At 28.4% G+C, this 25,094-nt stretch overlaps 1 protein-coding gene across 1 annotated transcript; it reads right to left on the bottom strand.

Annotated features, from left to right (window-relative positions):
- Positions 1–14,048: 14,048 nt before the first annotated feature.
- Positions 14,049–14,657, bottom strand: LOC124943249 (agamous-like MADS-box protein AGL62). Its single transcript, XM_047483789.1, has one exon. It carries the CDS (start codon positions 14,655–14,657, stop codon positions 14,049–14,051), a length of 609 nt encoding a protein of 202 aa, XP_047339745.1.
- Between the last annotated feature and the right edge of the window lie 10,437 nt (positions 14,658–25,094).

The following is a 25,094-nucleotide window of genomic DNA, read 5'->3' as shown; positions in this document are numbered from 1 at the left end:
TTTGATGATTATCACAACATATACTATTAAATTTAGAAACATTTCCTAAAAATATCCAATATTTCTGTATCTTCTTTTCAAATGTCACTTATTTTTCAAGATTTTGTAGTTATAATAGACACTCTAATAAGTTCACAAACCATCGTTCATAATTTTGTAACCAATAGGCAAAAGAGTATTATAATTAAAATTTCTTTTTAGTTTCACATCATCACATAGCTATAGAAACATCTTAATTCTTTATTTATTAGATTCCCAATCAAGTGAGTATTATAATTAAAATTTCTTTTTAGTTTCACATCATCACATAGCTATAGAAACATCTTAATTCTTTATTTATTAGATTCCCAATCAAGTGAATAATGAGAATTCTCGAATTAAAATAGTTTTTCCTTAGTTAGAATTGATATTAAAAAAAATAAAGATTAAATAAATAAAATTAATAAAAATTAAGGTTAGACAGAATAACAACTTTCGCCAAACAAATCGGTAACTTAAGAAACTTTAGACATAAAATATATAATAGATTTCAAATTTGTGTTAATGAATAAAGTGGAATTTAAAGCGGAGATAAAGGGAGAAAATATATGATAAACTCACTTTAACACTGCAGATGAAGATGTCGTCTAAGAGTATATCTGATGGACTCAAAGGCAAAGGCAGATAGAGTTCATTTAATCTTAACAAATAAAAGAATAGAATCCAAATTTTCATAATCTCAAATAAAAACGTTCTATATAAATAAATAAAACCTCACCCTTCTTTATAGAAAAAAAAAATAAGAGACTTACTTATTGGGGAGAGCGATACTACTGTTATTTATTCTTTCGAAGCCTGATATTCGATCTTCAAAATCTCGAAAGCTTAAAAGGACCGTGGCTTGTCTGTCTGCTCAGGAATCTTAAGCAATCTGAAATTACTGTTTATCCTCTTTGAAGAAGATGGTTGAACCAAACGGAAGGAAGGAATAAAGTATTGAAAGGATAGAAAGGAGAAGATGGATTGGACGGAATGAAGGGATGAACAGAAGAAATGACTTGTTTTTCAAACTGTGTGCTGTACTTTAAATCTTGTATGTATACAACAGGCCTAGGAGCTTGTTTGATATCGGCTCATTTTAGATGTAAAAATAATAATTAAAAACTATAATATTGAATTTTATAAAACTCAATAAAAAAAATCAATTAAGTTAATATTAAGATATACTATCAAACCATAAATTAGAAAAAATAAATAAATTAAAAATATTTAATTTTTAAAATATATAAAAATAGGTCTATATTAAATCATTTCAAAATAAAAAATAAAATAATAATTTAAATAAAAAAATATTATACAAACATTTAATATATAAACATAAAATTTTGATTTTTATTAAATATTAATATTCATAAATCTTTTCATCAAATAACTTAAAATTTTTGGAATGAAAATTGGGATAATATTAACTTCTATTTATTTATTAAATATATTATGCCAAATGAAAAAAATTTATTTAAATAACCAAATAAAAACTAATTATCAAACCAGCCTTATTCAAAATAAGAAAGGGATAAGTTAATTAGTGGGAGTAATTATCAAACCAGTCTTATTCAAAATAAGAAAGGGATAAGTTAATTATTGGGAGAGAAGAGTGTCTAACTACACGATTCTGCTTCCAGTCCTAGCAATTGTAGCTATAATCTCTAAGAATGAGTCCATATGCTCCAAATTAGTGGTTATAAATATTTTAAATAAGGTAAGGGTTTAGAGTCTGCATTGAGTATGGGAGAAAGTACTAGTCGGAGTTGGAAATAAGGAAGGATGGTTTGAGTGAGTTAAATTATTTAAATAATTTAAATCTAACAAAAATGTAGGCATCATTGATCTTTGAGTTACTGGGTTAAAATCTAGATTTTATTCCAAAACTCAATTATTACGTCTCAAATCAATTCTTTTATAAATTAAAATACCAAAATTATCTTTTAATTAAATATTTTATTTTATATTATTAAAAAATAATATTAATATTAATATATATATATATATATCTTATATTTATTTTATTACATTATAAAATTTATTTTCATATAATTTAAATTAATAAATTATTTCATTTTAAAAAATTATATTAATTATATCAAATAAAAATAAATTCAAAATATAAATAAAATTCTAACCAACTATATTATCTAATATACCATTTAAAATTTAAATTTATTTTAATAAATAATTATACTAAAAAATAAAATTAAATATATTTAAATAAAAAATCTTAATTAATTTATAAATATATCTCATTTAAATTAAATATTGTAAAAAAATTTATTTATTTTTTGGTATAAACTAATTTTAAATTATCATTCTAAATAAATATTATAATAAATTTATTTGATTTTTAGTTATTATATTATAAAATTTATTTCATTTAAAATTTTATATTAATTATATTAAATAAAAATAAATACACAATATAAATAAAATTATAATATATTATATTATCTTATATAATATTTAAATTATAAATATAAAATTAGTATTCATTTAAATTTTAATTGATGTATTAATAAAAGTTAATATTAATATATTTATAATTTTTAATATTTATTTTATTATATTTTAAATTTTATTTGAATATAAATTAAATTAATATATTTTTAAAATGTAGAGAAGGAGAGAGAGTATTATTGGTAATAAAAATTAAAAAAATATTTTTTTCCTAATTTTATCAAAAGGGTTATTTGGGATAAAACCCCAATAACCCAAAGATCAAACGAGGCCTTAATGCGGGTCAAACCAAACTTTTTAAACTTTTTTTACTTATTTAAATATGGGAGAATAACCATTATTACATTCATTTTTTTTTTTACTCAAACTTTTTGTTAAACAAAAAAAATACTTTAATGATAAAATGAGTGATTCGAATAATTAGAATAATAATATTTTTTTAAAAAATTATAAAAATAAAATCCTAAAAAACAGCCTACCAAACAATACATCTTGTATACATGTTTTCTATTAAAGTTATCTGTTGTCAAAATTAATTGAACTATATTTGAGTCAAGATTGTTTATTTGTTTTATAACTTTTTTTTCTTCTTTGAATTTTTTTAATTTTATTTTAATTATCTGGATTTGGTGGTGTTTGACTATGGAAGGTCTTAGAGAAAAATAAAGAAAAGTAACGTTAGAAATACTTGTCAAATCTAACGGATCAATATAATAATAATAAAATGGAAATAAATAATAATTATTAATAATTTTGAGAAAATGAGAATATTTTTAATAAATTATTTAAAGATATTGATATATAATTATAAAATAATAAATAATAATTTAAAATAAAAAATATTTTAATATTTTGGGTAATAAATTTAGTAATGTAATTGATGAGAATGAGAGTAAAATAATGTTTGAATGAGTTAAATTATTTAAATAAACCAAATCAAATGATGCCTTAGTGTAGTTCATAATCAACTAGCTTGTTTAAACTTTTTATTTTTTTTAGCTTATTTAAATATGTAAGGACCTCAATTATTATATTCACACTTATTTATTGTTTTTTTTATGTCTTAAACTTTTTGTTAACTAAAAATATTTTAGTTGATATAATTAGTGATTCAAATAATTAGAATAATGATATATATATATTTTTTAAAAACTACAAAAACAAAATCATAAACACAATCTATCAAACAATATATTTTGTATACATGTTTTCTGTTAAAGTTATTTCTTGTCAAAATTATAATTTAACTATATTTGAGTCAAAAAATTTTATTTGTTTTATAACTTTTTTTTCTTCTTTAAATTTTTTTAATTTATTTTTATTTATCTAAATTTTGTGGTATTTGGCTGTGGCAAGTCCTAGAGGCAAATGAATAAAAGGAATGTTAGAAGTACTATAAATATATTATATTGATTGATAATGATTTTAAAAAAATAAAAATATTTTTAATAAAAACTCTTAAAAGATATTGATATATAATTATAAAATAATAAATAATAATTAAAAAAAGAGTATTTTAGTATTTTAGGTAATTAGTTGAGTGATGTGATTGATGAGAGTGAGAGTAAAATGATGTTTAAGTGGATTATCTATATATATAATGATGCTTAATTTTTAAAGTGTCCGGATTGCCGAGTAGAGAACAGTTATTAATTTGTTTATATATGTGAGAGTAAATAGATACTTGGGTCGGATTGAGGTTGACCCGCCCATACACTTAAAACGGTTAAAAATAAAATTAAAATATGCTATATGTAATTTTCGAACTTACAACCTAACAAAAAAAAATATGACCCTTTAACTAACTAGACTAATAACACTTTATATTTTAAATTCAAAACCAAATTAGATGAACGCATGACATTTTAACAATATAAGTTCAATTTTTTAAATAAATAATATATACATATATAATAATAATACTTAATTTTTAAAGTGTCCGGATTGCCGAGTCGAGAGCTGTGGTTAATTTGGATATATATGTGAGAGTAATGGATACTTGGGTCGGATTGTGAGTTGATCCGCACATAAACTTAAAACGATTAAAAATAAAATTAAAAATGCTATATGTATTATTCGAACTTACAACCTAACAAAATAAGTACAACTCTTTAATCAACTAAGCTAATACCAATTTATATTTTAAATTCAAAACCTAATTAGATGAACGCGGGACATTTTAACAATATAAGTTTAACTTTTTAACTAACAAATCTATATATATAAATATATATATATATATATATATATATATATATATAATGATGCTTAATTTATAAAGTGTCCGTATTACCGGGTCGAGAGCTGTAGTTAATTTGAATATATATGTGATAGTAAATTGATATTTGGGTCAGATTATGGGTTGACCCGCTATAAATTTAAAACGGTTAAAAATAAAATTAAAAATATTATATATATGTTTCGAACTTGCCACCTAACAAAAATAATACAACCCTTTAACCAACTAAGATAACAATATTTTATATTTTAAATTTAACACCAAATTAGATCAACGCGGAAAATTTAAACAATATAAGTTCAACTTTTTAACTATATATATATATAATGATGTGTAATTTTTAAAGTGTTTGAATTATTGGGTCGAAAATTGTGATTAATTTGGATATATATGTAAGAGTAAATGGATACTTGGGTCAAATTATGGGTTGACCCGCTCATAAACTTAAAACGGTTAAAAATAAAATTAAACATGTTATATATATGTTTCGAAATTACAAGCTAACAAAAATAATACAACCTTTTAACCAACTAAAATAACAACACATTATATTTTAAATTCAACACCAAATTAGATGAACGCGGTAAAATTTAACAATATAAGTTCAACTTTTTAACTAACTAATATATATATATATATATATATATATATATAATGATGTTTAATTTTTAAAGTGTTCAAATTACTAGGTCGAGAGCTGTGATTAATTTGAATATATATTTGAGAGTAAATTGATATTTGGGTCAGATTGTGGGTTGACCCGCCTATAAACTTAAAACGGTTAAAAATAAAATTAAAAATGCTATATGCATTTTTCGAACTTGCAACCTAACAAAATAAGTATAACTTTTTAACCAACTAGAATAATAACAATATATATTTTAAATTAAACATCAAATTAGATAAACGCGAGATATTTTATCAAAATAAGTTCAACTTTTTAACTAACTAATCTATATATATATATATATATATAATGATGCTTAATTTTTAAAGTGTTCAAATTGTCAGGTTGAGAGCTGTCTAGATTACCGGGACGAGAACTATTGTTAATTTAGATATATATGTGTGAGAGTAATTGAATATTTGGGTCGGATTGTGAGTTGACCCACCCATAAACTTAAAATGGTTAAAAATAAAATAAAAAATCCTATATGTATGTTTCTAATGTTCAATCTAACAAAATAAGTACAATCCTTTAACCAACTAGGCTAATAACACTTTATATTTTAAATTCAGCACCAAATTAGATTAACGCGAGATATTTTAACAATATAAGTTCAATTTTTGAATTAAATAATATATATATATATGTAATGATGCTTTATTTTTAAAGTGTCTAGATTCCCGAGTCGAGAGCTGTGGTTAATTTAGATATATATGTGAGAGTAAATGGATATTTGGTTGGATTGTGGGTTGACACACCCATAAACTTAAAACGGTTAAAAATAAAATTAAAAATGCTATATGTATGTTTCGAACTTACAACCTAACAAAACAAGTATAATCTTTTAACCTAGGGCTACAAATGAGCCGAGTAAAGCTCGACTCGATTTAGTATTTATTAGCTCGACTCGAACTCGAGTTCGAACGAGTTTATAAATTTAAGCTCGAACTCGAGCTCGACTATTAACCTACAAGCTCGGCTCGACTCGAAAAGTTTGAACTAAAATTAAATTTTCAAACTCAAGCTCGAGCTCAAACTCAAACCCAAACCCAAACCAAAATTTATTTTCAAAATGAAAATATCAAACTTTCATACATATTCAACATTTAAAACATTATATTTCAAAATAAAATATTAAACAATCATAAATATTCAAAATTTCAAAAATGATAGTCTAAAGTCCAAACTTTAAAAACATCAAACCACCATTACTAATCAAAATTCTAAAATATAAAATTTCAAAATTAAAGTACAAAATAATATAAATTGTTTGAACAATCAATATATTAGTCTTTCTAAGTCTGTTCTTCCAGCATAACACACATACTTACCTGCAGTCAATAATATGAAATGTTTAAGCTTAAAAATAATTAATATAAAAATACATGTTAAAAAATATCTAAAATTTAACTTATATATTAAGGAGTAGATACTGACCAAAAAAAAATATTTATAATCTTATTTATAGCTAGAATCTACTAATATTATATATATATATATATATATATATATATATATATATATATATATATATATATATTATAATATAATATTAATATTAATCTAATAAATTCATTTTCCTCTCAATATATAATATATATACTATAATTTTTTTATCCATTCATATAATATATAAAATATATACTAATTTTTTTTAAAAATTTTATTATATATATTATATTAACATTTTTTTATCTCTTTCAATATTGTATATAATATATTAACAATTTTTATCTCATTCGATATTATATAATATTATATACTTATTATATCTTTATTTACGCATTTTTTCTATCATTAATTCAACCCTAATATAAATTGAAAATCATTTTATATAAACCCTAATATATATTAAAAATCATTATATATAATAATGTTTTTATATTTATCCAACCTCTAATATAATTTCATGCTTTTATATATATATATATATATATATATATATATATATATATATATATATATATATATATATAATATTAGTGTTTTTTTATATTCATCCTATAAGCATTAGTTTCTCATCATACATAAGGAAATCAAAGTTATCTATAGTAGAAATAAAAATAGATAGATTTTAATTACCTGTAAACCTTGTGAATAAATGAGAGAAATATTGTAGATGAAAGATAATATGAAAAATGGAATCAACCTATTATCAATGAGTGAAAGAAATAGTAAGGACAAAAAAAGAAAAAAAAAGATGAAATGGTGAAAAAGAATAAGAAGATAAGAAGAAGATGAAATGCTTGAAGAAGAAGATAAAATGACGATGAAGAAGAAGAAATTGTGAAGACGGAAGAGAGAAGAAAAAAAAGATGAAGAGTTATGTAGATTGAAATTAGGGTTTTTGCTTTAGATAATATAATATAATAATATGGATTGAGCCTATTATACGGTCTTTGAAAAGAGAGGAATAAAGAGAAAAAAATATTGTTTTAAATTTTAATATTAAAAATAAATAAAAAATATATTATATTATCAGGCTCGAAAAAGCTCGACAAGCTATCGAATAAGCATTATATAAGCTCGAGTTCGACTCGAATATTAAACGAGCCATCTCGAGCTCGGCTCGAACTAGATTAAAGTCAAGCTCAATTCGAGCTTTGATCACCGAGCGGCTCGCGAGTAGCTCACGAGCGGCTTGACTCATTTGCAGCCATACTTTAACCAACTAATAACAATTTATATTTTAAATTCAATACCAAATTAGATGAACGCGAGATATTTAACAATATAATTTTAACTTTTTAACTAATATATATATATATATATATATATATATATATATATATATATATATATATATAATGATGCTTAATTTTTAAAGTGTTCGGATTACTGTGTCGAGAGCTGTGGTTAATTTGGATATATATGTGAGAGTAAATAGATATTTGAGTCAGATTGTGGGTTGACCCGCCCATAAAATTAAAACGTTTAAAAATAAAATTAAAAATACTATATGTATGTTTTGAATTTGCAACCTAACAAAACAAATACAACCTTTTAACCAACTAGGCTAATAACACTTTATATTTTAAATTAAACACCAAATTAGATAAACACATGACATTTTAACAATATAAGTTCAACTTTTTAACTAAATAATATATATATATAATAATGATTAATTTTTAAAGTGTTCTAAATGCCGGGTTGAGAGTTATCCGGATTGCCAAGTCGAGAGTTGTGGTTAATTTAGATATATATGTGAGAGTAAATGAATATTTGTGTCAGATTATGAGTTGACCCGTCCATAAACTTAAAATGGTTAAAAATAACTAACAAAAAAGATATATGTATGTTTCGAATTTGCAACCTAACAAAACAAGTACAACCGTTTAACCAACTAGGCTAATAACACTTTATATTTTAAATTCAACACCAAATTAGATGGAAGAGAGACATTTTAACAATATAAGTTTTATTTTTTTAACTAAATAGTTATATATATATAATGATGTTTTATTTTTAAAGTGTCCGGATTACTAAGTTAAGAGTTGTGGTTAATTTGAACATATATGTGAGAGTAAATGGATAATTGGGTCGGATTGTGAGTTGACATGCCCATAAACTTAAAACGATTAAAAATAAAATTAAAAATAGTATATGTATGTTTCTATTTGCAACCTAACAAAACAAGTACAACCCTTTAACCAACTAGGTTAATAACAATTTATATTTTAAATCCGACACAAAATTAGATGAACACGTGACATTTTAACAATATAAGTTCTACTTTTTAACTAAATAATTATATATATATATATAATGATGCTTAATTTTTAAAGTATCCGTATTTCTGGGTCGAGAGCTGTGGTTAATTTGGATATATATGTGAGAGTAAATGGATACTTGAGTCAGATTGTAGGCTACCCGCCCTTAAACCTAAAACGGTTAAAAATAAAATTAAAAATGCTATATGTATGTTTAGAACTTACAACCTAACAAAACAAGTACAACTCTTTAACCAACTAGGCTAATTACACTTTATATTTTAAATTCAACACCAAATTAGATAAACACGTGAAATTTTAAAATATAAGTTTAACTTTTTAACTAACTAATATATATGTTATAAACATACAATATAAAGAACAAGAGAGATAACAACAAGAGAATGTATTATTGTTTATCAAATGAATAATATTTACAATGTTCCTATGTGTCCTATTTATAGGACTAGATACATAGAAACCAAAGGTCTTCATAATGGTGGAATATGAAAACCAAGAATCTTACACAATGACATAAATTAATTATATTGCATTGATAATACCCCCTTGGATTCCATTGGTATATTGCCTCATTAAAAACTTTATCAGGAAAACCCATTGGGATAAAATCATGATTGAGGGAAAAAGAGTGTAGTACATAAAATCCCCCTTTTGTTACCTCACTTTAAACTTTTGAGTCTCCACATGCCAATATTATACAATAGTTTTTCAAAGGTCGTAGTAGACAATGCTTTTGTAAATAGATCTGCTAGATTATCCGATGAACGAATTTGATGAACATCAATATCACATTTCTTTTGAAGATCACGAGTGAAAAAGAATTTTGGTGATATGTGTCTGTTCTATCGCCTTTAATATATCCTACCTTTAATTGTGTAATGAAAGCTACATTATCTTCATATAAAATTGTTTGAGAATTCTTGTTTACAAATAAGCCACATGACTCTCGAATATGATGAATGATTGATCTCAACCATACACATTCTCAACTTGCCTCGTGAATAACGATGATCTCAGAATGGTTTGAAGATATGGTGGTAATTGATTGTTTCATAGATCTCCAAGATATAGATGTACCGCCATATGTGAATACGTAACCCGTTTGAGACCTACCATTATGAGGATTAGATAAATACCCTACATCTACGTACCCAATCAATTCGGCTTCACATATATATAGAGATTTTGGAGTGTGCTTCAGGTTCGGGTAGACTTGACATTGTTGATACTTCTTAACATACTCTACACATTCACGTTCCATGTTCTTCCAGTAATAGCCAAAGCGAAGGATCTTCTTAGCAAATGTTGATCCGTTCATGTGTGTGCCACATGTTCCTACGTGTACTTCCTCCATGATCTAGGATGTTTGAGGTTGGTCGATGCATAACATGCTCTAACCATCGAAGGAGTGTCGATATAGCTTTCCTGCGAGTAGCACGTAGTTGATTGCGTATTAGCGTAGAGCTCTCCTCTCTTTCTTCTGGAAGTGTGAAGGATACTCTTCATGCTCGACGTACTTATGTAGAGATTCAAACCACGGTTTGGGAACCACTTTAGTGTGTAATCGTCCTCTTCTCGAAGTATCTTTTTTTTCCAACGAATCTTCAAAGGCTTGATCTTGATCCTTATGAGATTTGCGTCACGGATGCTAACGTGCCCAAAGTGTCTATAAATCAATTCTGACGTCTCAAAACGTGTGTGAATATCACATGTTCAAACTTAGCCATTAAAGTCGATAAATGTTGATGATAGAGTTTGAAATACTCTCCTTTAACTTTACATTCACCATTAACTTGTGAAATGACTAAGTTCGAGTTTCCTACTAGTTCTAGGCGGCTCTCTCTTTTTTCGTGAGCAATCTTTAAGCCATAAATGCATGCTTCATACTCTACTTCATTGTTCGTCACGGGATACTTGAGCTTGACTGAGATTGGGTTTTATGTTCCCACATGATCAATGTGTAGTATTCCGATGCCATATCCTTGTTTTCCTGAAGCTCCATCAAACAATAGTTTCCAAGTTGTAGAGTTGATAGTCATCACCTCGTCGTCTGGGAATGCTAACTCCTTGTCATCTTCAACTTTGATTGGTTGGTCTGCGGGAAAGTCTTCTACAATACTTCCCTTGATAAATTTCTAAACCATGTACTCGATGTCGCACTCCGCTATCATCATCATCCACTTAGTTAATCTAGGTGATACAAGCGTTTTCTGGAATAAATGATGAATTGGATTGAGTATCAACACCAACTTGACTGTGTGGGCTTGCATGTAATGTCATAGCCTCTTGGTGATCCAAGTTAGGTCCCAATGCACCTTCTCTATTGGCGAGTAATTAAGTTCGTAATATGTCATGCGCTTACTTACGAAGTAGACTACAACTTACGTCTTCTCTTTGTTTTCTTGGGCTAGTAGACTACTATCACGTTTTCTGTGGCTGTATGAGTTATATTTTTTCAAGGATCATCGTATAATTAAAATTTATAATAAATGTTTTTAAAGTCACAATATGCTAGCTTGTAACTCCAAATATGCATCCACTGCCATAATTTATTTTTTTACAAACAATGGTATTTAAAAATAGAGAAATGACTGGAGAGAGAATTTGAGAGGGAATTACGTGGCGCAATCTGATTTGCAGAATAATTATCAAATTTTTTCTTTCTCTTCTCACCTTTTATTCTTTTCCGGTCAGTGATGTAGTGACACGTCATTCTTACTTAATTTCCTCTCCCAAATTCCCTCCCCTGCCACTCTCTTAAAAATATGTATATAATTATAAATATATTAGAATTAACACTTGTTTACAAAAGATTCAATTTATTTGATAAATAAATTCATTTAAGAATTTCAATTCAAATTTAAATGGAGTATAATTTTAACTTAGTTGAACAAATCCCTAATTTAAGGTTATTTTGAACTTTTTCTTTCAATAACATTAATAAAATATCAAATTACCCTAATTATATATTTTATAAAATATTAGATACAATTCAATTTTTTGTTTTTTTATTCAATAATTTCAAATAATTGACTTTTATAATTAAAAAATATTTTAATTTCAATTTTATTTTTTTCAAATAACCCTGCATCAAAGAAGCTCTAAGTTAATATAAATTTCTAATGTGACAAAAATGTATAAAGAAAAAAAAATATTTTGTAACATAAATAAAACAATTTAATTTGCATTTCAACCCATTAAGTTTGAGCTCCCTTAAACACAAATTTATAAATTATGTTGAATATATATCATGTAAATAAAGACATAATAATATTTTTTAAGGAATTAATACAACATTGACAATAAAAATCATTTGCATTTCTATATCTAGCAAAAACAAAGAAAAAATAACATATAACATAGGAAGTCAATAAAAAAAGAGATGTATATGCAAAAAGAGATGTATAATTTGTGTATGCTTGAACTTAAGGGAGTCAAATTATAAATTTAAGTTGTGAAGAATTACATCCTCTACATCATTTTGTGTTAGATATATTTCATCAAAGATGAAAAAATATCTTATCCCAACTATTTATTTATTTTTAATTACTTAATCAATGCATGAATTAGATTTTTACTTTATATAGTTTTTTATTTATTATATATGAATGAAAATCTTAATTAACTATTTATGTTAAAAAAATAAATATTACCAGTGTTACCTAAAATATTAATTTGTATGAATATCTATTTATTTTATTTTTATTTAGATGCTAAGTTCGATTATAATAATATATCAATTTTGTTCTAACTATTTTTTCACTTGACAACAAATTCAAATACAATAATTTTTTTTTGTATCATTCTGACAAGATTCAAATACAACAACATTTTTGTATTAATACAACAAATATTTTTGTATAAATACTACAAGATTCAAATACGATTATCCGGAGCTAATTTATATTTTATTAATTTTGTAGCATTATTTTATATTATTTCTTGTTTATGTATAGAAATGTACCTATAAAAATCATTTTCTAATTTTCACCATTTATTTTTTATTAATAAAATGTTTATTTTATTCTAAAAAATAATGATAAATACTTTAATTAGTCATCTATCACTTATAATTAAGCAATTCTTCAATAAATTATAGCTTCATTTCTTATATTTGATTAGATGATTTACAAAAATGAATGAGATTCTGATTTTCCGTATAAAAATTAATAAATATATTTTATTTATGGTTAAAATGTGAATCTAATTTAATTAGTTTAATTATTATTTATTAAAAAATTATTATAAATATATATTATTGTTTTCCATCATTTAACTTTATCTTTTTTAATAGTGTTACCTAAAATTGGTTTATTGCAACATTATTATTTGTCTATTTTCATTAACTCTTTTCTTAGTTAGTAGTTAGTGTCCGGAATTGTGACAATAATGATATATGTATTTTTCCTTGCTATATTCATTTTTATACTCATAACAATATTCAGATGATATGAATATTTTTGTAATAAATTTATAATCAAGAATTATTATATATTTGTTTATTCTTTTTAAGAGAAGTTTGGAGAACATACATTTATAATGTTACTGGATTTTATGTATTTTTTTCATAAATAATTAAAAGTTATGTACTTAGAAAATAAAATATATGAAACATTCGTATCATATCATTCAAAACATTTTAAGAAATACAAACAAAAAGAAGCTGACCAACATAAATAAAAGCTACAAATAATTATAAATCTTAAACAAACATAAAAGATGAAACTACTATGCCCTGTTTTGACACAACCAATCCAAAATAAAATAAAATGAGACCTAACCTAATTTGACACACCAATCCATAATGAAACAAAGATGAGGCACGAAACTATGATACTATGGTCTACTTTAGCACAACAAACAGAGAATGATATCAATAATATCCACCGCAAAAGTTGCTGCTCCCACCCATGGCTTGATGCTATCCCATTGAACTTGGACCAGGGCCACCCATAACACCTCGAGTGCTTTGATCTCCAATGGCGCCGACTTCGGGGATGTTACCATTGAAACTACCTTCACCACCATTAATGGAGCTAGTATGATCAAACACGTTAGAAGCTTCAGATATCTTTTGGTCCACCAGGGCCTTCATATTCTCCAATGATCCTTTTACCATCTCAAGTTGTGCATATGTCATATTTTTCATAGATCTCTCCCACCACCTTTGTTCCCGCCCAACTTGTAAGGTTTGAGCTATCACCTTTCCACGCTGTTTTGCGGCCTCCAGCTGCTCTTGAACATTCATGATTTGATTATTCAAATCATTCACGTTGGACAATTGATGAGACTCCACTAGTTGTTGAGTCTCACGGGAAAGCCCCGTTGAAGAGGATGCATCATTAGTACCTATAATCCGGTTTATAATCTCATCTACAGATGGGTGACCGAAAGTAAATACTTTCTTCCCCGGAGAGAAGACCATGGTTAGCATCTGGACTCCGCATAGAGTGGTTAGTTCACTGCATTTCTTGAACACTCCAGTTTTTCTCTTCGAGAAGGTCACTTGAAGGTTACTCTCCTTCTCCATTTTGGTCATGGTGATTTTTCGACGTCCTCTACTTAATCTTGGCATGACTAGTTACAAATTTAACACGAGAGAAGGATTATGCAAGAAATAGATATATATTTTGTATATGCATTAACTAAAGATAGTCTATTTATATATTTAAGTATTGAAGATTGACAGGCTCTATGTCATGAGATATTTTTTTATCAACGATGGAAAAATATCTTATGGCCAATTATTTATTTATTTTAGTTACTAAATCAATGCATTTAGTTTTTTTACTTTATATTGCAAAATTCTTTACTTTATATAACTAATTTTTATTTATTATACATGAATATGAATGAAAATTTTAGTACTATTACTTTCACCATTTATGTTAAAAAATATATATTAATGGAGTTACCTAAGTTTTTATTTTACAACTTGATTATGCATATCTATTTGTTTTACTTTTACTTATTTGTTAGGTTGGATTATAATAATATAACAATTATCTCTGTTTTAACTATTTTTTACGATCGATAAAAAAAAATTCAAATACAAAAAATACTTTTGTATAAATACAACAAGATTCAAATACGATAAATATTTTTTTTTATAAATACAACAAGATTAAAAAAAAAACAAATATTTTTGTATCAATTTATTATTGGAGCTAATCTATACACTACAAAAAAAAAAACTATCGATTTGCAATAGACACTCAACAACAATATTTTCTTTAAAATTAGTCATTTGCTATTATCTTAACATTATTCAGGTGACTTGCAACTAAAACTAAAATTATACCAAATATATTACAAATCGACCAATTGGAATTTTGCATTATCGTGTACAATACTACTTTCCATAGATTTGCACTAAAACCCAAAATGTTGCAAAAAAAATCCCTTATTCTATAAAACTGTAACTAACCTTGGTTAAAAGGGTTTTGAACCAACATTTATATTAATATTTATATTAAAAGCCCCACTGTCTATGCAATAATTACTTCAATATTTTTGTATATAAATACGATTAATTTGTATTTACTTTTGCAAATTTATCCGCACTTTGGTTTGCAATACTCAACTTGAATTATATTTAAATGCTTAATATTTGAAAATGATGTAATACAATTTGCGATAATTTGTATAACTATTTCTATAATATCTTCGATATATATATATATATATATTAATAAAAGCAAATTTATCCTCGGTTTTGCAATACTCAATTTGAATTATATTCAAAAACTGAATATTTGAAAATGATGCACTATACAATATGTAAAAAAAATATCAATAAATACTAATTAACAATGCATTAATAAATTATCACCTGATTTACAAGACTTCTTAAGTGGTCACAAAGCAAATGAAGAAAATGTTGAAGGATAGAAAATCAAGTACACCAATCTTGTTGCTTTCACACTCCCAAGACAATGAATATTTGAAGCCAATTGATGGTAATAGCCCTTCCTTTAGCATATGAAATATGCTTCAATAAAGAATCTGCTACAACTTTCACACTAAATGTCCTTACAGGTGATAATATGTTCGTCTCACCATTGGTGATTTGGTTCGTAGCAGCCCAAGTATATCTAGGAGTTCCTTTTACACGCTACACTATCCTCGGTGACGATATCGTCATCGGGGATGAGCGGGTGGCTGAGCGTTATCACGAGCTAATGTCGCAACTGAATGTTCCATTTTCGTTAGAGCATATAAAGGGAGTGCTTGGTTCCTCTTTGCTATTGACTCGGGTCTGTTGGGCTAAGGGGAGACTGAACTGTCATCAGAAAATCACACTGACTGACTGAAGTACCAAACACAGAATCAAGAAAAAATAGGACAGCTAGAGATAGAGAGATTCCATATCAACAGGGCAATATTTTTATATAAATATTTATACCTCCCTTTCCTTCTTGTTTAGTACTGGACGAGAGTCACTCATCATCTAATAAAGCAACTAACTAATTAGGCCGGAGTTAGGAAATTAAGCATGTTCAACCATAGAAGAAATTCTGCCATCCATAATTTATTATAATTTTATACAACAAGCAAATTGAAATAAAAGATAACATAAAGGTCCCCATTTGGAAACACTTAGAGCTTGTCTGATGGATTTAATCCAAATAAACCACCATCTCATCAATTATCAACTCTTCATTCAAATCAAAATACTTTTTTCTTTTATATGCCTATTTACTATACATCATCAACACTAAGTAAAAGAATTAAATAAACTTTTTTTTCAAATTAGATCAAACAATATTTTTACCCATAATCCACTTTTCTTTTGCAAAATAAATAAAAATCAAAGATTTTGTTTCTATATATGGATCCGTTTCCAAATACAAAAACATTTGAAAACTAAATTTAGACAAAGACAAGTTCAGTGTTTCAAAATGTAGGTTCACCAAAAACCAAATGAAAGCTTTCGATTTTAAATTTAAAGTGCAAACCACATAAGTAGACTTACTAGCGTTACTCCCTCATTTGAAAGTTCATCTAGAGCTAACCGATCAAATACTTGCCTGTCCGTTGGTGATTCATCAATCTATAAAAACCAAAATTACCAAAGATTACTAAACTAGAGATAAGAATCATAGATAATTAACTAGAATACCATCCAGTCTCAAGTGTGAAGAATAGTGCCATCAGCACATCAAAAAACCAATCCAGAACAATCAAGTTTAGAATGGATAATCTTGATAGGCTCTATCTCAAATGATCCAGTAGTGAATCTCTTTTTAGTTTTAAATATTTTAAGCCTAGATGGAACAAAAATTCGTACTCCTTCAGATGCTTTTTACTTAGTTATACAAAAGGAGTATAATCAACTTACAAGAACAAGAATCGAAAAGAAGAGAAAAATAGTTTTTTGTCGAACCAACACAGGCTTCCATATGCCAAATATCCCTAATGCTTGTATTCATGTTTGAAACCCTATTTCAATTATTAAAAAAATATGTTTGCAGCAAAAAAATAAAAATTATAATCAGGTTGGATCCATAACTGTCAACACACTAAAGTGGTCCAATATAATGTAGATTGTTAACAAGAAATGTGATATATTTCAAAACTATTTTGTTCATAATATTTAATAGAACAACCGTGAAGTATATGAACTAGAATGTATAAAACCTTATTGTCTTACCTTCATTGTGAAGGATGAGGCAAAGATCGGTGTATGAGGGTCTAGAGTTGGGATAACCTGATCAAACAACACTATATATTAAAAATTTGGTAGAAACATAATAAAAAATATTATTGAACAAATAAATCCTCAAAATGACTATGCTTGGTTCCGCTGAAGGAGGCTTGGTGGATTGATCGATTAGCGGTGAGTTAAAAGGAAACGTTGAGGATCCTAAGGTAGAGAATAGGTTTCGGACAGGGAGGCGTCTATAGGACTATAAGTTTGGGGTAGTGGTTTAGGGTTTCAAACATAGAAGCTGCTACAAGTTTGGGTAACATGATTAGGGTTTAGGACGGCTGGAGGCAATGGTGGTTTTGGACAACGGTAGAGAGATGATTTTTTTTTTTTTTGAAATGAAATGTGTTTGGGGGACTTAGGCGGGCAAAATTAAAGTGCAGTTACAAAATTTGGAGTAAAGGGACACCTAACTAATTTTAGGGGTAACAGGACTTTAGTGTCATCTGGTGAGATTTTTGCAAATTAGAATTGCAACTAATTTAGAGGTAAATTGACTTCAGCGCCAATATGCGTTAATCCATGTAATATTTACATTTCATCAATGCAGATGTTAATGTAAATCCGATGACATTTAAGTAATTATTTTTCAATAATCAGGTAAATTTTTTAAAATTGGAATTGGAACAAATTTAGGGATAAACGAATTTCAGCGTCCTTTAGTCCTTGCAATATTTACATTTCAAACATCAGTGTAGATGTTAATGTAAATCCAATGGAATTTCAACATCTGCGTTAAGTCTTGTAATACTCTCCTTTAACTATAAGTGAATTCAAATATTCGTTAAGTCTTGCAATACTCGCTTTATAATGCTATTGCCAAAGGTAGTGCTAGATCTATTTTGCACTAAAATTAACCATAATATACACTCATATTCACCATAAAATTCACTAAAATATACCATAACATGTACAAAAATAAACAATAATATAAATATTATATTTAGTTAAATAAACATATTATGAACTAAAAGAAACCTTAATATGTTATTAAATAAACTATAATATAAACCATTTTACTAGTAATTTAAAACATGTCATTTACATATTGTTCTTCCCCTAATATAGGTTCAACATTTCTATTTGTACTATAATTTGAATCACTTAATACATCTTCAATTTCCTCTAAACCACTCATATGCGATTCAATTTCATCTGATCCATCTAACTCAACATTCAAAATATTTGGGTCACTCAAATCATTTACATTGTACAACGATATATTAAGGGGAATATACAATTCAATGATTGGTTAATCCTATTGATACTCCACCTCCACCTCCACCTTATTTTTCCATATTTCCTCAATCTTTCCCCTTTCTTTTGTTTTACAAACGGCCAACCATTCACAATTAGGATCTTTCATTGGGGTTGGATAATACGAATAATAAACTTGTATGGCTTGTTGTGCAAGAACAAATAGATCATACTTTGTATATCCATGTTTCATGTTAATGGTAATCAATCTATAGGTTGGATTAACTCTATTACCTCTTGTCGGATCAAACCATATGCATCATAATAGAACAGCATGTAAACATGGACCAAGGTATTATAATTCAATAATCTCCTCCAAAAGTCTATAGTAATCGGTATTGTTGGCATGCGCAAATACCACTATTCATCGTTAATATATTAGAACTGTAATCACCTGACTTCCAGACATAATCATTGATGAAGTAAGTTTGATTGTTCAATAATTCTGGCTACTGAATCTGAAGATCCAAAGGTTGTGGAAAATTTGGGTAGGCTAGATAACAATTTGAGGTTAGGAACAAGCTCTAGTGTAGGGTCTGGAATGCAACCGGTTTCTGATTCTCATCTGGTCAGGGTTAGTCTAGAGATGATTTGAATGTGTATATGGATGATGAGTGTAGCTTGAAAGATCTGGATGCTAAAAGTGTTGGGTCCGGCCGAGTAGTGATTGATGTTGATGGTAAATTGGGTTAGAATATAATGACTACTGATTTTGAGATGTCAAAGAAACCAGCTTTGGTAGTGTTTATGGTTGATGGTTGTAGATTGAAGATCCGAGACAATGGAAATGTTATAGGTGACCAAATAATGATTGATGTCCAGAGGAGAATGAGTCAGGATAATTTGACTTCTAATTCTATGATGATTGGAGGTACTAGTCTTGAATTTCTAAGTTAAGTTGATGATGGGTCAAAAAATTCAGCATTGGAAGAGGCTTCTACTAATGGTCAGTCTGCTAATCCTATAATTAATGGGAGACTTGGTTTAAAATCAATTTCTAAGGCGAGGATGCATACTAAAAAGTTGGCTCGAAAGTAGAAGAACACTCCCATGAAAGTTTGCCAAAGTGAGATGCAAGAACCGAATGCTTCTAATAAAGATAAACTGGGTACGAGTTCTGCTAATAAATAGAAAGACTATCTGTTGGAATTATTTCCAATATTTGGGTACATATATTATTTATAATTGTATATTAGTTGTTATCATAATAAAGATTAAAGTCCAATTAAAGTGATCTATTAAAGTATAAAAATTATGGGGCTTATTTAGACATCTATAATAAATATGGGGATTATTTGTGTAGAAGCAAAAATATCATTTATTATTACGTTGATGGGCCGAATAATAAATGAGTATATTAGGGGCTAGGTCCCCAACCCATATAGAAAGCCTACCTATTTGTTTCTCTCATCAGACAATAAGGTTTTTGTTCATCTCTCAAGAACACTAAAGAGGGCTATCGACATAGGGTTGGAAGACTTAAACCCCACCCACATCTGACATTCCGATTCAGGTCCAGATCCAGAATAAAAAAATCCACATTCAGATTCAGGTCCAGATCCAAGATCAAAAGAAGATCAAGAAGAAGAGAATAACGAAGAACGGCTTAATGAACCGCTCTGCATTCAAGATCCAGGTACGTTTCTGCAATTACAGTTTGTCTCGATTTATCGACATAGAGAATTAAGAATATAGATTTAAGGATTAAAGATCTAGACTAAAGAATTTAACACTATCTTGATCTTAGGCATAATACTGAAGGTGAGTTGGGAAATGGTGATCTATAGAAGGGCATGCGAATTGAATCTGAACTGCAGGATTTAAAATTGTAGTTATAGGGTATTCTAGTAAAACTGATGTATCTGAAGGACTAGATAAAATCAGTAAGGCTACTTGTAAAGAATTGAATCATAAATTGGGGTTGGAATTGGGTGATTCTGATGGAACTACTAAGATGAGAGTTGATCCTAGGGCACAAAGTTTTATCTTGGGTCATCCTGAAATTGAGCTGACTACTGATGTTGAGTCGGGAAATGTTTGGGTTGATTCATATACAAGTACTGATTTCCGGTTAACTCCAAGGTTTGTGGCTTGTAATAATGGAAGGTTGGAGCTATGAAGTTAAGATTCTGGCCAAAGAAATGGGGTTGAATGGGTTTATGATGAATTCTGAATTTGGATAAATAAAAGAAGAGAACGAAATCTGAAATTAATGTTGGGTCTAGGTGTGTAAAAGTGTTGGAATTAATTCTGTAGTTGATATTTTGACCAATGAATTGGGTCAGAATGGGATTGGAACATCTCCTGAAATGAGAATCGAGACTGAGATTTTGATGAATACTGAATTGAAAATTTATGGGACTAAGACAATTGTTGATGATACATCAAAGTTTGGCTCAAAGGCTGGTGATGAGTGTGCTAGGCCAGAGTCTAACTGAAGCCCTGATTATGTGGTTGTTATAACTAAGACTGATGCAGGAATAGGTCATGAGCAGAGCAATAGAATGTAGTCGATGGCTAGAAATTTGGGTCGAAAGCAGAAAAGGCAGAGTCCTAGGTCTAATTATAAAACTCGGTTGGATGGAACAGAAATTGCTGGAATTCTGGGATCATATTTTGGAAAGCAGAATTTTGGGACTGAAGATGATAAAACACGGTCTATTCGCCTAAATCATTTAGAAACCTGGGTCTTCATGCTGAATTCAATGAGCCTAGGTCTATTGAAGTCATTAGCAACAAGTTAAAAGTTAAGAGGTGACAATCGAATAAGAACTTAAAGTTTACTTGGTGGTAGTTACACCACTCATTGGTAAATTTTCTCATTATTTATTTCCCCGGTTGAGGGGTCAATACTTGGATGATCTTTCTTAGTAACAACACTTTTAGAGCCTTGGATGCTGACATTATCAGATCAACGAATGTCCTACGAGGATTATCAGTACTGGTCTTGTTTAAGGTGGCGTATGAACCTACCTTGGTGGAAAAAGTTGTTTATGAGAAAATTGTTGTTTTGAAGGACGCGTCACTCCATTGTTCTTTTCCTCCCAGATGTTGGCAGCATGACCAATTTTTGCCTTCTTCCGTGGATTATACCTAGGGGTGCCGAGTATGACTTTTTACCTTCTTTAGCTTCCTTTCAAAGGGAATCATCATACCCCTCATCAGCATTGGTTAAGTCTTCCAAGAAGTGATATTTTGGACCTGACAATTTCTACGTATAATGTACGTTTATATTAACGTAAAACATGTCGACTTGTGCTTGTTCACTAAGTAGTTCATCCAATTCAGAAGCGACTTCTTTCCATCTATTAGTGTAGCTTTCGAAAGTTTCGTTTTCCCTTTAGTGAATCTAATGTACTTTCCGCTCGGGTTTGTCAACTTTGACAAACATAGCGAACCGACTCATGAACACCTTGGCCAATTCTTCCATGGTCTGGTAGTTTGCAATATTCTAGCGTGTATTCCATTCTAGAGTCGTGTCTGCCAAGTATCTAAGAAATATTTGAGTCATCGTGACCTCTCCTAAATTGTGTGGCATCATATTTATGATATATTCGTTCATGAAAGTCGTAGGATCCTTCTTTCCCGAGTATTTTTGAAGGTTTGACAATTTCAGCCCATGAAGTATGGAAGTGTTTTTCGTAGCTTCCATACTATACCTCCAGGATTCCATGGCCCTGGACGTACCTCTAGTAGTTGGCTCATTTATCTTCTTTAGGATTTCAGCTTGTATCTTCTTTATGTCGTTCATTTCCTCAACTTGATTGAGAACAACATCAACTATTGAACCATTTTTTCCATCAGTGGATCGGGGTACTTGACTCTCTCATCTCATTTTCCTTTTAGTATTTGCTCTTTTGTTGACCTCTTTAAACTCATCATCACGCTCTTCTATTAGCGCTTTCCCTTTGTTGATCTGGGTGATCCATGCCAATTGTCTATCAACGTCGGCCTTATCTTTTTCATCAGAGTCATACCAATCTTCCACCTTCACTCCTTCATTATTCTTAAGGTTTGGCATATTTGGGTTAGAGGAATTCAGGTTAGAAGTATGGGGATGGGGTTGTGGTTGTAGATTAATAGGAGGAACCATCGCTTCCACTCGTGCCATTAGAAGTGTTATCTTGTATTCTAGAGCCCTCAAATCATATTTGGTGGCCATATATTCTACTTGGATGATAGTAAAGTGATATGTCCTTCGACCTGACGTGGGTTGCTCCTCCGAGTCAGACATAGTGTAATGTTTGGAAACTGGGTCACGTAAAGAGTACCGATCTTTGATTGGATCACGTGAAGCTGTCATAGATTAAAGATCTGTGTTCAAAGGAATATAATGAGTTTAAAACCTTTAACAAGATAAGACAAGCAATGCATGGCTTGTATGCACATAATCCCTAACATGCAATAGACGCTCAATTTACTCATTCACAATATATAACATGTAGAAAAGAATGAGTAAAATAAGAATGAGTTATTTTATTAAAATCATAAGTGTTATAGATAAATCGCAAACAAAAGACATAAAATGAAAACAGGCACCTCATCATCCTCTCATTATAATCTTTGCTCTCAAGAACGATAAGGTTTAAATAGAGAGATGTATTCCCGCATTGTTCCGAGTGGGTTAAATCTCCTCATGCCTCGTTCATTTTTCTTTGCGTTCCTCCGAGCAAGTCTTGCATTTTTTTTTCATGCCTCGATATCTTTCAAAGTTATTGCTAATTTCTTGACTCTCATGGCCTCAAGTTCCCTTTCAGTGCTCAAATTCTGTCTACGTTCCTCGATGGTATATTTCTTGACCATGCTTACGCCTAGAATCTGAGTAGTAATGACACAAAGAAAGAAAATTAGTTAAATTAGATTACTCTTTCAGCTTTTCTAGGTTTCCTCAATTTTCCTCCTTTAAAATTATTAGATTTAACCTCAAAATTTCGAAATTGTACACATATTCCCTAGCATTTTAAAACTTTGAATGGATAAACTGAGCATCTAGATATATATATCTATGTGCATACATGTATTTATCATATAGATAGTAGTCAAGTAAAGGGCTTCATGACGTGGCTTGGGTTGAGGGTGTCATCCACATTGTCTATCATTAGCACATAAAATATAGATGTGTGAGCTTCATCCAACGATGTATACTCACACACCTCCACGTTGGAGCTCCAAGTCTCATGCAAATAGTCAAATAATTTTATTGTGGAGTATGAATTAACGTAAGAAAATTTAAATACTTGGCCAAAATTACTTTGGAGATAAACGTTGAATGTCCTCAGCAGAGTCGCCAAAAAACTATGATCGATTTAAAAACAAAAACAATTTTTTGATCGACAATTTTGAAAATTTTGAGACTGTCTTTAAAAATTTATTTTAAGGAGAATTAATTTTACGGTTTGAAAAAATTAAGTTTATAAAACGAGGCTTTGTAAACAACTTCATATTTTACCGTCCCGTCGAATCTGGGAGAGAATGAGAATTTTTTAATGGGAAGTATGTCATAGGCCTACTTTAACGTTTTCAATATTAATTAACCTCACGACTAGAGAGTCTCCACCTAATTTTAAAAATTAGAAAATTAAGAGAGTGAGTTCGGCGTTTGGTTACGTGTGGGAAAAGGTTTTTTATAAGATGTGTCCCACAACGCCCCTAATGTCTCTACTAATTAATTTTTTGGCATTTCTTTTAAATTCCTTACGCTTTACAAATTAAATTTTTCCATTTTAACATTCAAAGTGTTTGCATTAGATGAAAACAAAGAATTAATAAACAAAGACAAAACTTAAAAAAAACAAGAAAACCTAAGCAAATAATCCACATATAAAGTTATCCTAAAAACCAGAGCTAAGAAAATTATTAATAAAAGTTTAATTGGCCTAAGTCTATATTGATTTTGTTAGATTAAAGTAGCTAATTAATTTAGGATAATTAGACAACGGTTATAAAATTACCATGTTTTGAATATTTAGTTTAAATAATCAAAAAAGGAAAATTGTTAAG

Source organism: Impatiens glandulifera, chromosome 6 (genome assembly GCF_907164915.1).
Source record: "Impatiens glandulifera chromosome 6, dImpGla2.1, whole genome shotgun sequence".
Taxonomy (NCBI): Eukaryota; Viridiplantae; Streptophyta; class Magnoliopsida; order Ericales; family Balsaminaceae; genus Impatiens; species Impatiens glandulifera.
The sequence above is the reverse complement of the archived record's forward strand: the minus strand, read 5'-3'. Positions and strand labels throughout refer to the sequence as shown.